Source organism: Bombina bombina, chromosome 2 (assembly GCF_027579735.1).
Source record: "Bombina bombina isolate aBomBom1 chromosome 2, aBomBom1.pri, whole genome shotgun sequence".
Taxonomy (NCBI): Eukaryota; Metazoa; Chordata; class Amphibia; order Anura; family Bombinatoridae; genus Bombina; species Bombina bombina.
The window spans coordinates 674,610,681-674,626,438 of NC_069500.1; the positions used below are offsets into that span (position 1 = coordinate 674,610,681).

At 36.0% G+C, this 15,758-nt stretch overlaps 1 protein-coding gene across 1 annotated transcript in view; it reads left to right on the forward strand.

Annotated features, from left to right (window-relative positions):
* The window catches only part of CNTLN (centlein), a 969,919-nt gene that overhangs the window by 471,711 nt on the left and 482,450 nt on the right, over positions 1 to 15,758 (forward strand). The window contains exon 11 of the mRNA XM_053702639.1: positions 14,117 to 14,238. Within this exon, the coding sequence (XP_053558614.1) occupies positions 14,117 to 14,238 (122 nt within the window). The remainder of the gene's footprint in view (positions 1 to 14,116; positions 14,239 to 15,758) is intronic.

Here is a 15,758-nt window from a genome sequence, read left to right on the forward strand (position 1 = left end):
AGTGAAAGCTATTGATTGGATCAAACCACATCCAAGAGGCGGTGATAAGATTCTCACTCTGACAGCGGGAAACGTTTTGGATCTATTCCCTGGACTCCCTGGAACCAAAGGGGATGAATAGGATGAAATATACCTACCAGTATAAGTTATTCCCCCTGGGGCTTTCTGGGACCCTCCTTTGTGTCACCTATTGTTTGCCTGCATATGGATGTATTAAGTGTATATATTGATACAGGCGTTAACTGGTACTCTATATAGGTTTAAGGTTACATTGTATTTGAATATTGATGACTAATGTAACTGTGCTTATATGTATATATAAGTGTATGTCTTGCTTATTTTCTCATACTAGAAAATTCCTTTATCTGTATGAATCATCCACTTATATATTTAGAGAGACACACATATTTTTTCACTACCGTTTTAGTATCATTATATAATCAATTGTTTTTAGGAGTATTTAAGGTGATTTTAAATTTATACACAGATATGTGCTTTTATTATTAATCAATTGTTTCTTTCATGTAATTGGCAAGAGTCCATGAGCTAGTGACGTATGGGATATGCAATCCTACCAGGAGGGGAAAAGTTTCCCAAACCTCAAAATGCCTATAAATACACCCCTCGCCACACCCACAATTCAGTTTTTACAAACTTTGCCTCCCTATGGAGGTGGTGAAGTAAGTTTGTGCTTGATTTTCTTCTGTGATATGCGCTTCTCAGCATTTTGAAGCCCGATTCCTCTCAGAGTACAGTGAATGTCAGAGGGATGTGAAGGAAGTATCACCTATTGAATTCTATGGTTTTTCTCGCTGGAAATCTTTTCATAGGTTCACCGTTATCGGTCGTAGAGATTCATCTTCTACCTCCCTTTTCAGATCGACGATATACTCTCATATTCCATTACCTCTATTGATAACCGTTTCAGTACTGGTTTGGCTATCTGCTATATGTGGATGGGTGTCTTGCGGTAAGTATGTTTTCATTACTTAAGACACTCTCAGCTATGGTTTGGCACTTTATGTATTAATGTAAAGTTCTATATATATGTATTGTAGTTATATTTGCCATGAGTCAGGTTTATGTATATTTCCTTTTGCAGACTTTCAGTTTCAAAATTGGGAAAACATATTTAGGAAGTTATTTTTTCTTACCTGGTATATAGTCTTTTCTTCAAAATTGACTGTTTTTCATTAATTTTTGCGGGCAAAATTAGGACTGCGAGGCAGCAAAATGCTATTTATTGCGTCATTCTTGGCGCGAGAATTTTTTTTGGCACGAAGGTATATTCGGTGACGCAAATTCGTCATTTCTGGCGTCTTAGTTGATGCCATGTCTCCTTGCACATGGTTGCGTCTGCCATGACGCGAGTTGTGTCATTTCCGGATGATGTTAGCACCAAAAAATTTCATTTTGCGTTGCGCGTCATACTTGGTGCCAAATAATTGAATTATTTAAATCCCACTTCCGATATGCCTCTTGCCTTTATCTATGCTCAAAGGGCTATGCTGTTTGCATTTTTTTCCCATTCCTGAATCTGCCATATAAGGAAATTGATAATTTTGTTTTATATGTTGTTTTTTCTCTTACATTTCCAAGATGTCTCAATCTGATCCTGTCTCAGAAACCACTGTTGGATCCCTGCTGCCTGATAAGAGTTCTACCAAAGATAAGTGTATCTGTTGTAAATTAGCGGAGATTATATCTCTAGCTGTATTATGTAACAGTTGTCATGATAAGCTTTTACATGCAGAGAATGTATCCATCAGTACTAGTACAATGCCTGTTGTTCCTTCAACATCTAATGTACATGATATCTCTGTAAATATATAAGATTGTATTGCTGATGCGATTCAGAAGACTTTGTCTGCTATTCCGCCTTCTAATAAACGTAAAAGGTCTTTTAAAACTTCTCATAAAGTTGATGAAATTTCAAATGATCGACAATATACTGAATTATCCTCCTCTGATGAGTATATATCTGATTCAGAAGATCCTACCTCAGATATTGACACTGACAAATCTACTTATCTCTTTAAGATGGTGTATTTTCGTTCCTTGTTAAAAGAGGTGTTGATCACTTTGGATATTGAGGAAACTAGTCCTCTTGATACTAAAACTAGTAAATGTTTAAATTCTGTTTATAAACCTCCTGTGGTTACTCCAGAGATTTTTCCAGTTCCTGATGCTATTTCTGATATGATTTCAAAGGAATGGACTAGGTCTGGTACTTCTTTTATTCCTTCTTCTAGGTTTAAAACGTTGTATCCTTTGCCAGCAGTCAGATTGGAGTTTTGGGAAACAATCCCCAAAGTTGATGGGGCTATTTCTACTCTTGCCAAACGTATTACTATTGCTATGGAAGATAGTACTTCATTTAATGATCCTTTAGATAGGAAACTTAAATCTTATCTAAGGAAAGCTTATTTATATTCTGACTATCTTCTCAGGCCTGCCTTTTCTATGGCTGATGTTGCAGCTACATCAACTTTCTGGTTGGAAAGCTTAGCGCAACAGGAAACAGATCCTGATTTGTCTAGCATTGTTCGCTTGCTTCAGCATGCTAATCATTTTATCTGTGATGCTATTTTTGATAACATCAAAATTGATGTTAAATCTATGTCTTTAGCTATTTTAGCTAGAAGAGCTTTGTGGCTCAAGTATTGGAATGCTGATATGGTATCTAAGTCTAGATTACAATCTCTTTCTTTCCAAGGTAAGGATTCAATTGGATTCAATTATTTCAACTGTCACTGGGGGGAAGGGAGTTGTTTTTTTACCTCAGGATAAAAGATCTAAGGGTAAATCTAAAGCTTTTAATTGTTTTTGTTCTTTTCGACAGAATAAGGAACAGAAACAAATCCTTCTGGTTCCAATTGGAAACCTTCTTCAAGTTGTAATAAATCCAAGTCTTTTAAGAAACCAAAGCCAGCCCCCAAGTCTGCATGATGGTGCGTCCCTCATTCCAGCTCAGCTGGTGGGGGGCAGATTAAAATTTTTCCAAAACATTTGGGCAGATTCTGTCCAAAATCATTGGATTCAGAGTATTGTCTCTCAAGGGTATCAAATAGGATTCAGACTAAGACCCCCTGTGAGAAGAATTTTTCTCTCACGCGTTCCAGCAAATCCAGTAAAGGCTCAGGCTTTTCTGAAGTGTGTTTCAGATCTAGAGCTTTCAGGGGTAATCGTACCAGTTCCGTTTTAGGAACAGGGTCTGGGGTTTTATTCCAATCTATTCATTGTCCCAAAGAAAGAAAATTCATTCAGGCCAGTTCTGGATCTAAAAATTTTGAATCATTTTGTAAGAGTGCCAACTTTCAAAATGGTGACTATAAGGACTATTCTGCCTTTTGTTCATCAAGGTCATTATATGTCCACGATAGACTTACAGGATGCATATATTCATATTCCGATTCATCCACATCACTATCGGTTTCTGAGATTCTCTTTTCTAGACAAGCATTACCAATTTGTTGCTCTTCCATTTGGCCTAGCGACAGCTCCTAAAATTTTTTCAAAGGTTCTCGGTGCCCTACTCTCTGTAATCAGAGAACAGGGTATTGCGGTGTTTTCTTATTTGGACGATATCTTGGTACTAGCTCAGTCTTGACATTGTCCAGAATCTCACACAAATCAACTAGTGTTGTTTCTTCAAAGAAATGGTTGGAGGATCAATTTACCAAAAAGTTCCTTGATTCCTCAGACAAAGGTCACTTTTTTAGGTTTCCAGATAGATTCAGTGTCCATGACTCTGTCTCTAACAGACAAGAGGCGAATAAAATTTGTTTCAGCTTGTCGGAACCTTCAGTCTCAATCATTCCCTTCAGTGGCTATGTGCATGGAAGTTTTAGGTCTCATGACTGCAGCATCGGACTCGATCCCCTTTGCTCATTTTCATATGAGACCTCTCCAGCTTTGGATGCTGAAACTATGGTGCAGGGATTATACAAATATATCACAGTTAATATCCTTAAATCCTAATGTTCGACTCTCTCTGACTTGGTGGTTAGACCACCATCGTATAATTCAAGGGGCCTCTTTTGTTCGTCCAACCTGGACTGTAATCACAACAGATGCAAGTCTTTCAGGTTGGGGAGCTGTCTGGGGATCTCTGACAGTACAAGGGGTTTGGAAACCTCAAGAGGCGAGGTTACCAATCAATATTTTAGAACACCGTGCTATTTTCAGGGCTCTTCAGGTTTGGCCTCTTTTGAAGAGAGAACCATTCATTTGTTTTCAGACAGACAATATCATAAATGTGGCATATGTCAATCATCAGGGTGGGACTCACAGTCCCCTTGCTATGAAAGAAGTATCTTGGATACTTTCTTGGGCGGAATCCAGCTCTTGTCTAATTTCTGTGGTACATATCCCAGGTGTAGACAATTGGGAAGCGGATTATTTCATGGTGTTCTTCTCATAAATTCTCCTGGCATTCTTTTCGAATTCCTAGAATTTTACAGTTCCTTCAGGATGGTTTGGATAAAGGTTTATATACAAAATAGCACAGGTAATTCAGCGCTAAAATCTAAAAAGGATACCTAAGCCACTCTCCACTATCTCCCCAAGATAGAAATGGAACAAACAATATGTAAAATGAGAGGGCGCTAAAAGCTAGGTATACTTAACACACCTAATTGATTCAGATTTTTGAATACGATATAATTAGCAAAAGTAAGAAATCTCCAAGACAGTATTAATTTTATAAATTGTTTACTGGTGGGAACGTTCCCTATTAAGGTGCAATACATAAAATCATAAAAACAATTGACAGTCGCATAAAGTGTTTGACATGATATAATCAACTTATAATTTATGGAATACCACCCTGATGAAAAATGATAATAAAGCGCTTTAAAAATGGAATCCCTAATAAACATAAGGGATTCCATCTTTTGAAGATATATTATGGACTAAACGAATAGAGACGGTCTTTTATGCTCTGGAATATATTTGCTTTTAAGGTTCATAAGCATTTTAATCAATTTTATTTTTAAAGCGCTTTATTATCATTTTTCATCAGGGTGGTATTCCATAAATTATAAGTTGATTATATCATGTCAAACACTTTATGCGACTGTCAATTGTTTTTATGATTTTATGATTTTATGTATTGCACCTTAATAGGGAAAGTTCCCACCAGTAAACAATTTATAAAATTAATACTGTCTTGGAGATTTCTTACTTTTGCTAATTATATCGTATTCAAAAATCTGAATCAATTAGGTGTGTTAAGTATACCTAGTTTTTAGCGCCCTCTCATTTTACCATATTGTTTGGATAAAGGTTTGTCTGCAAATTCCTTGAAGGGACAAATCTCTGCTCTTTCTGTTTTATTTCACAGAAAGATTGCTAAGCTTCCTGATATTCACTGTTTTGTGCAGGATTTGGTCCGTATCAAGCCTGTCATAAAATCAATCTCTCCTCCTTGGAGTCTTAATTTGGGTTTGAAGGCTTTACAGGCTCCTCCTTTTGAGCCTATGCATTCTTTGGATATTAAACTACTTTCACTTTCATGGAAAGTGTTGTTCCTTTTGGCTATCTCTTCTGCTAGTAGAGTTTCTGAGCTATCTGCTCTTTCTTGTGAATCTCCTTTTCTGATTTTTCATCAGTATAAGGCAGTTTTGAGAACTTCATTTAAATTTTTACCTAAGGTTGTGAATTCTAACAACATTAGTAGAGAAATTGTTGTTCCTTCCTTGTGTCCTAATCCTAAGAATTCTTTGGAAAGATCCTTACATTCTTTGGATGTGGTAAGAGCTTTGAAATATTATGTTGAAGCTACTAAAGATTTCATGAAGACCTCTAGACTATTTGTTTTATTTTCTGGTCCTAAGAAAGGTCAGAAGGCTTCTGCTATTTCCTTGGCTTCTTGGTTGAAGTTTTTGATTCATCAAGCTTATTTGGAGTCGGGTAAGACCCCGCCTTAGAGAATTACAGCTCATTCTACTAGATCAGTCTCCACTTAGTGGGCTTTTAAGAATGAAGCTTCAATTAATCAGATTTGCAAAGCTGCAACTTGGTCCTCTTTGCATACATTTACTAAATTAATTTTACTAGAAGAGGAGTTTCCGAATTATCTGCTCTTTCTTGTGAGTCTCCTTTTCTGATTTTCCATCATGATAAGGCGGTTTTGCGGACTTCATTTAAATTTTTATTTAAAGTTGTGAATTCTAACAACATTAATAGGGAAATTGTTGTTCCCTCTTTGTGTCCTAATCCTAAGAATTCTTTGGAGAGATCCTTACATTCTCTGGATGTTGTAAGAGCTTTGAAATATTATGTTGAAGCTATTAAAGATTTTATGAAGACTTCTAATCTATTTGTTGTCTTTTCTGGTCCTAGGAAAGGTTATTTCCTTGGCATCCTGGTTATAGCTTTTGATTCATCAGGCTTATTTGGAGTCGGGTCAGGCCCTGCCTCAGAGAATCACAGCTCATTCTACTAGATCAGTTTCCACTTCGTGGGCTTTTAAGAATAAAGCTTCAATTGCTCAGATTTGCAAAGCAGCAACTTGGTCTTCTTTGCATACATTTACTACATTCTATTGTTTTGATGTATTTGCCTCTTCGGAAGCAGTTTTTGGTAGAAAGTTTCTTCAGGCAGCTGTTTCAGTTTGATTCCTCTGCTTATGTTTTAAGTTTTTTCTTCCTCTGCTTATGTTTTAAGCTTTTTCTTTTCAATTATGAGAAAAACTTATTTTTTTGGATGTGGATTTAATTTTTTCAGCAGAAAATGGCTGTTTTTATTTTTATCCTTCCCTCTCTAGTGACTCTTCTGTGGAGTTCCACATCTTGGTTTTTAATATCCCATACGTCACTAGCTCATGGACTTTTGGCAATTACATGAAAGAAAACATAATTTATGTAAGAACTTACCTGATAAATTCATTTCTTTCATATTTGCAAGAGTCCATGAGACCCACCCTTTTTATGGTGGTTATGTTTTTTGTATAAAGCAAAATTATATTTCCAGTTCCTTTCGTTAAACTGAATTGTGGGTGTGGCGAGGGGTGTATTTATAGGCAATTTGAGGTTTGGGAAACTTTGCCCCTCCTGGTAGGATTGTATATCCCATACATCACTAGCTCATGGACTTTTGCCAATATGAAAGAAATGAATTTATAAGGTAAGTTCTTACATAATTTATGTTTTTTAAGTTTAATTACAATAAGGCAGGATCACCATATGGATTCTAAGTACGGACATTAGTATTAAAATATCCTATGGACATTTCTTGGCTCCTCCCTTTTGTTTTGAATATTTTATTTGATTGGAGTACATGTAGTATATATCGTCTGATGTATTGTTGGTTGGGCAGCCTCTGACGAAGTGAGGAGTACCTCACGAAACATGTTAGGCCACGCCCACGACTCCCGCGAGATTTGCCCAGTGGATCACAGACTGAGAAATCCCCCACTGATACCACAGTGTGGTTGTCATAGGATCCACGGACATACTGCTGAGAGTGCTTAATCACAGCATATGCGATTCCTGTGTTCTTAATACCTCATACCTTTTGAGGTTTTTACATGTGAGTGCATTTATGTTTCTGTTTTTGACACATTAAAACATATTTCAAATGGTGTACATTTAGAGTGGCTTTGCGCTCTTTCGCCCTTTTTGTCTTTACATGTTTTTCATGGTGTTCCACTCATGATTATTCTTGGCATTCTTTTGAATTCCTAGGATTTTACAGTTTCTTCAGGATGATCTGAATTCAGGTGTTTGTATGTAAATCCTTTGAAAGGACAAAATCTATGCTTTTTTTGTCTTAATTCATAAACAGATTGTTTAGCTTCCTGATTTTCACTGTTTTGTTCAGGTTTTGTTTCGTATCAAGCCTGTTATTAAATCAATTTCTTCTCCTTGGAGTCTCGATTTGTTCTTTTAAGTTTTTGCAGGTTTTTCCTTTGGAGTCTCTGCATTCTTTGGTTAGTTATCTACTTTCTTGGAAAGTGTTATTTCTTTGGTTTTCTCTTCTGCTAGAAGAGTTTCTGAATTGTCTGTTCTCTCTTGTGAGTCTCCTTATTTGATTTCCATCAAGACAACGCTGTTTTGCGAGATATGTCTTGCATGTTTTTTTCATTAGGTTGTGAATTTTTAACAACATTATTGGAGAGATTATTGTTTCTTCTTTGTGTCCTATCCCTAGGAATACTCATAAGGGGTCTTTACATTCTTGGAATGTGGTAAGAATTTTGCAATATTATGTTGAAACTACTTAGATTTCACTAAGACTTCTAGTCTATTTGTTATTTTTTCTGGTTACAGAAAATGTCTGAAAGTTTCTGCCATTTTAGTCAGAGCTTTTGATTTTTCAAAGCTTAGTTGGAGGAGGAGGAGGAGCAGTATTCGCCTGAGCGTGTTACAGCTCATTCTAATAGATCAGTCGCTATATCTTGGGTTTTCAAGAATGAAGCTTCAGTTGGTCAAATTTGCATAGCAGCAGCTTGATCTTTTTTGTATATTTTTACTAATATTTTACCTTTTTTATGTGTTTGCTTCTTCTGAAGCAGTCTTTGGTAGAAAGGTTCTTCAGGCAGCTGTCTGTTTGATTCTAGTGCCTATGATTTGAGTTTTTTATAATTTTTATGAAAAACGTAATTAATATTTGGATTTAATTTGTCAGCGGAAATAGCGTTTTTTATTTAACCCTCCCTCTCTAGTGACTATGTAGACTTCCACATCTTGGGTATTATATCCCATAAGTCACTAGCTGATGGACTCTTGCCACTTACATGAAAGAAAACATAATTTATGTAAGAACTTACCTGATAATTTAATTTCTTTCATAGTGGCAAGAGTCCATGAGACCCACCCTATTTTTTTGGTGGTTATGATTTTTTTGTATAAAAACAATTTTTTTCCGGTTCCTCTTTTTGTATGTTTTTTTTACTCCTTTTTACACCTCACTACTTGGCTATATGTTAAACTACGGTATGAGTGTGGTGGGAGGTGTATTTATATAGGCATTTTGAAGTTTGGGAAACTTTGCCCCCTCCTGGTAGGAATGTATATCCCATACGTCACTAGCTCATGGACTTTAGCCACTATGAAAGAAATTAATTCATCAGGTAAGTTCTTACATAAATTATGTTTTCTTAAGAAATACCCTTAAAAAAAGCCCGATTGTGTGGAATCACCATAGATTCCAGCAGTTCAGCATGGGGTGTAGTATGCAAACAAGTCCATGTTCAGGGAATTTGGAGCCAAGAAGATTCCAAGCTTCAGGCAAATATTCTGGAATTAAAAGCAGTTTGTCATGCTCTTCAGGTATTTCAGGCTATCCTTCAGGATCATGCAGTAAGGATTCAGGATCAGACAACATGACAGTATCCTTCAAAAAGTTTCAGGGATGAACTCACAGCATGGCAGATTTACAGGCAGTGGCACCAATCTTCAGTTGGGCACATAAGCACTTAACCTTACAGAACCTAGTACCAGATTTCTCCTCATTTGGCACCGAGTCCTTATCTCCTATATGGAAAGAGAAGGGAAGATTTATTTTCTTTGCTCCTTATTGGCTGTTTTTTGCTTCTGCTTCAGTTAGCAGTTCAGCCACTTTGGCTTCTCCCTGAGCTTCTGGACATCTTCAGTCAGGGTCTAAACCTTCATCCCTGTCCTCGCAAATTACTTGTCGGCATAGCTGCTGCATGGTCAAGGTTTAGCAGATTGAACATTCCTTCCTCTTCTATTCAGACTTTACTTGAAGCAAGAAAATCTTCTACTTCAAGAGCATATTACAGGAAATGGGAAGTCTTCTTAACATGGATGAAATTCTCTTAAGAAGATCCTTCTAAAAAATGCTTCTTTACGCAATTTAACATTGAAAACATTGTTTTTAGTTGTTATGACATCTGCTAGACCAGAATTGCAAGCCTTATCTTTGATTGAACCCTTCTTAGTCTTCCATCAAGATAAAGTTGTTTTAAGAACAGTTTTAGAATTCTTTCTGAACATGGTGTGAGTTTTCCACATTCCCAAATATATTATTCTGCCTTCCTTTTGTACAACTTCAAAGCTGATTGATGGGAAACCAGTTAATACTTTGGATCTGGTTCGTTTTCTTCACTACTACGTTGACAGAACTAAAGAATTCCGAAGGACAGACAGATTGTTTGTTATCCCACATGGAAACAGGAAAAGTTTGGCGCCAACAAAATCTGCTATCTCTTCTTGAATCACACAATGTGTTGCCAAGGTTTACAAATCATTTTCTACTCCAGTACCATCTGGACTCAGGGCACACTCCACTAGGACAGTTTCCACATCCTGGGCATTTCAGAATGATACATCTATCTCAGATATTTGTCAGGCTGCTGTATGTAAGACTCTGTGCATTACACATTGGATGTTATTCAGTCATCCTCTGCTAAGTTTGGAAGGAAAATCTTGAGCTCTGTTGTTTCATAATACATTTCTATGTTTCCATTTCAGATACTGTAGCATGTGTTTTTCTTTTCCAACCCTATTTTAGAAATAAAAAAAAGAAGAAATTTCTAGGTTTTGGCTTATAACCTAGGCCATACTTACCAGGGTTCCTACTTTTTTTTGGTCCTATCTCTTTTTTTCCTATGTTGTCCAGAACTAGGAATGAAGGAGGGTTTTCAGGTATAGGGTTATATAAGTAAAAAAGGGGGCATGGTTTATTTCTGTCCATGCCCCATCTGGAGAGGGGGATATTACCTGGTAAGTATTATCTAGCTTATAGGCCAAGATATAGAAATTCCTGTTTTTTATTTTCGTTTCTACACAGATGTGGCTAGCAGAGCTACATAGCTGCTTTCTCTGGAAGAGTATGGCTTTTTGAAACATAATAAACTCTCCTATTTTCTAAGTGCTAAATTATTTTGGGAACAAGCCCTACTTGGATCTTAAATCACATTACATGCTTAAATATAGGATTCCACTCCTTCCCCTTTTCCCCATTAACTTTCCCTCTTTTCCTCCCTCTGTTGAGTAATGATTTATTACTTTGCTGTTTTACTACAAAGTGTTTTTAAGCTGTAATGCAGTCTGTGCCTTTAGGAGAGTCCGTGGAAGTATAAAAACACTATAAACAAAAAGAATCTGGTGCACTCAGGGGTAAAAAATTTAAGTTGCTTTATTATTAAAAGTGCAGAAAAGATGCCACAAACGGACAAGGGTCCAGGACAGAAGTTATCCTGACGCGTTTCGCGCCGCTACTGGCACTTAATCATAGGACATGACCTAAGCGAACTCACCCACACCTTATAAAGGCGGATGTAGCCAACCGGTGCCCAAGAAACAGACACCAGTCAGTCACACCCCCCTTCCAGGCTAAAGGTGGAATAAGCAAAGGTACACATAAAAAAACATAATTTTAAAATAAAATATATAAAACAAAAATGTAATATGTACTGGAAATTTTAGCTCTACATGCACAAAATTGACCGGAGAAAAAACCCAGAAAAAAACAGAAAAAAGAATAGGAACTAAGGTATAAGTAATTTGATAAATAGGGGAATAAATTAAATAAAACCTGCCCATTAACAAAACCAACTAATGTATAAATATGGATATTTTAAAGGAGGTAATGGGAAGTTGTAATTTTTGATGGAATATAATACATAGAATAATTAATCTTAAACCTATAATTAGTTGTTCAAATATACTGACAATTTAATTGTTAACATTTATTTTAGAAAAAATATATTTGTATATATATATAAATAAATCAGTAAAATAAGATATGTCCCACTCTAAATTCATACCATTGGGGTGTCTAGTACCCAATTTTAGAATCCAGAATAGTTCATGTTTTGTTATAGACTTATGTCTGTCACCTCCTCTGGGGTGTCTATTAACGATTTCTATAATCTGAACTCCAAAATCAGAAATATTGGTGAAATGTTCACCATTAAAGTGTTTGGCTATTGAAGACTCCTTCTTATAATTTTTGACACCCCTTACATGTTCTCTGACACGTTCACAGAACTCACAAGAGGTCTGACCTACATACTGTGAAGAACAAAGATTGCAGGTGATAAGATAAACCACCCACTTGGTTCTACATGTAGCATAAAAATTAATTTCAAAGGACCTGTTATATACTGAAGAGGTAAATCTTTTACCTAGTAAAACTGATTGGCAGGCTATACAGTTGAAATTATTGCATTTGAAATTGCCCTTCTTATGCAACCATGTTCTATTACTTTGAATTATTTTTGTTTGGACCATGCTTGGAGATAATTTGGAGCCTAAGGTGTCTGGCTTCCTAGAAACAAATCTGCATTTACTAATGTATGGTGCCAAGTGTGGATCATTGTGCAATAATTTTAAATGTTTCTTCAATATGGAAATTATTTTATCATAATGAATAGAGTATGGCGTGCTAAAAACTACAGATTCATTAGTGAACGAACTATTTTGGTTACGAGTGACTGTATAACTGTGTTTTGCTTCCTCCTGTGCTGGATTGAGCTCTTCATCCTTATAGCCTCTCTTTAGAAGCCTCACTTTGAATTCCTCAGATTGGTTTGTGTATATAATCTCATCATTTGTGTTTCTTCTCAATCTGAAGAATTGACTTTTGGGAATGGAATTTAATAAATGGGGAGGATGAGCTGAGTGGGCATGTAGAATAGTGTTCCCTGCAGTGGGTTTGCTGTATGTACTGGAAATAATTGAGTTGTTATATACTTCGCCTCTGATGGTTAGATCCAAAAATTAACCTTAATTGGGTTTATTTCGCCCGTGAATTTTAATTCCACATTGTTGTTATTAAGATAATCCAGAAAAGTAGTAAATGAGTACAGCACCTGTTAGTACCTTGAAGTAGGTCTTAGTTCTGTTTGATGCCCGTGGAGAAAGGGTTACTACCACCCTCACAGCAACATAGACAAATGGTATCCACAGCACCAATTTAGGTAAAAGAAAAAACCTTTAAAAAATAAATAAAGGTTTTTTTCTTTTACCTAAATTGGTGCTGTGGATGCCATTTGTCTTGATTAAGATAATCCAGGAGAGTGGAATATGTAAATTCTGTAATGTTTGAGGTATCAAAAATGAATATCCTATCGTCAATAAAGCGATTATACAAAATAGTATGCTCCCTTAATTCATAATTGTCTGAGAATATGTGATGGAGTTCCCACCAACCCACAAACAAATTGGCATAAGAGGGGGCAAATTTAGCCCCCATAGCCGTACCACAAACTTGAAGGTAAAAAGTGTGGTTAAACAGAAAATAATTGTGGGTTAGTAGGAACTCAGACGTTCACATATGAACAATTGTTCTGCCTCAGAGTATGTCATGTCTCTATCTAGAAACCACTTAATTGCTCTAATTCCCAAGTGGTGAGGAATTCTTGAATAAAGAGAGACTATATCAACAGCCGCCCAACAATAAGACTCCTGCCATTTAATGCTTCTCAAATTTTGTAAGAGGTGACCTGAATCCCTAAGATAGCTGTATAAATTGGTAACCATGGGTTGGATGATTGAGTCCATCCACTCGGACACAGGCTCCAAAAGGGAGCCTATGCCCGAGACGATGGGCCTTCCAGGGGGTGATACTGAATTTTTGTGTATTTTGGGCACATGATGGAAGATTGGAATAATTGGTGAATTAGGTACTAAAAGTTCCACATCTCTCTTGTTGATAATACCCAAAGCTATTCCATCCTCAAATAATGTGACCAAATCTTTTTTAAATTTCATAGTAGGATCGACTGTAAGGGGGCGATATATGTCACTATCTGATAGCTGTCTTTCTGCTTACCTGACATAATCAACCTTGTTAAAAACACTATCTTACAATGATAATCTCTCCCTAAACCAGTTGGTAGACTAAAAGGATAGTACTTCCAGTTCTCCTGTAATCATCCTAATGCAAAATGTTATTACGCAAGTTTTTGTTTTTGTTATTTGTGTATCATATGGTTTACATCACCATTGCATATTCTGATGACATCCACTTGACCTTTACTATCTTTGTCATGTTTATGCATTGTACACAATGCATCTCTTATAAATAAAGTTTTGGGGGGAAAAATAATTTTCTTAGTGCAGAAAAAAAACCTGTCATTCTATTTCAGAATAAATGTTTTATTTAATGGTTTTTTTTTTTTTTTTTTTTTCTTTTTCTGTAGATCCAAGAAAATGCTGGAATCAGAAAAGCACATGATAACCGTAAAGAGAGATTTATTTCATTACAAACCAATTTTAAAGTGGTTACAGACCAACTCAAGAAAAGTGAAAAGGGATGTATTAAGTGAGTTATACATATGTCTTGCACTTTAATTTATACAGTATCCTTTGTTTTATTTGCAATGTGTTATTGTGGAATACTGCTTAAAGGGACAGTCAAAATTAAACTTTCATGAGACAGAGATAGGACATGCAATTTTAAACAACTTTCTAATTTACTTTTATTATTAAATTTGCTTTGTTCTCTTAGTATTCTTTGTTGAAACGAAAGCTAAAGTAGGCTTTTAAACTGATTTCTAAGCTGTTGAACCCGCCTCTTATCTCAGTACATTTTGACAGTTTTTCAAAGTTAGACTTTGGTCATATAGATAACTTTGTGCTCGCTCCCGCAGAGTTATTTATGATTCAGCACTGATTGGCTAAAATCTAAGACTGTCAAAAGAACTGCGTTACAAGGTAATCACAGAGGTAAAAAATATATTAATAAAACCGTGTTGGTTATGCAAAACTGGGGAATGGGTAATAAAGGGATTATCTATCTTTTTAAACAATAAACTTTCTGGAGTAGACTGTCCCTTTAACTGGAATTGTCACTCCGTTATCTGTTAGAATGGCACTCAAGTTTGGTACTCAATTGTTCAGGGCATTTTTTGACACATAATTTACAGTAATAAATACCTGTTATCCTTTGCATAGCAGACCACGTGTTTACTTATTTTTTGTGCAAAGTTCTTTTCTCTAAAAGTAGATTTTGTTTTTGTAAGGTTACTTTTTTGCCATAGCAGATAATTGGGTGTTTGTCTTTAAAGGGACATGAAACCCCAACATTTTCCTTCATTATTCTGATAAAGAATACAATTTTAAAAAAGTTTCTTATTTACTTCTATTATCAAATTTGCTTAGTTCTTATGTTATTCTTTGTTGAAGACATACCTAGGTAGGTAGCATGCACATGCTGGAGACACTACAAGACAGGAAATAGTTCTGCCATCTAGTGCCCCTACTAATGTATAACATTGTTGCAAAACTGCTGCTACATAGTGCTGCAGACACGTGCACATGAGCATACCTTCCTGCTTTTCAACAAAGAATAACAAGAAACTAAAAAAAATTGATAATAGAAGTAAATTGGAAAGTTGTTTAAAATTATATGAACTAATAATTCATGAAAGAACATTTTTGGGTTTTTATGTCCCTTTAAAATAGCAAATCTACACTGGAGGTATCTAAGACAACACCTCAGAATTCTGAGACATTACGATTAGATACAAGAAAATAAGTTTACTGAGGAAAGGCAAATTAATTTCTGCGAGGCCAATTCTGCATACGTTGAAGATATTCCTTAAGTGGATTTATAGGTTTACACTTGTCTTCCTGGAGCCAGGGTGGACCTGGGATACCTAGTGCTTCTCCTGTCCTTGAATTTTTCTTTTCAATGTTAGTTTCTGTTTTACCAGACCAGGATTACAACAAGCTGCGGTTAAATGTATAGGCTCCGTTCCTTATCCCCCCCCCCCGCGCATTTTTTTTGCAGCGATCATCGCTACGCATTGCCAGGAGTGTGTTCTTAGGCGTGCAACATAC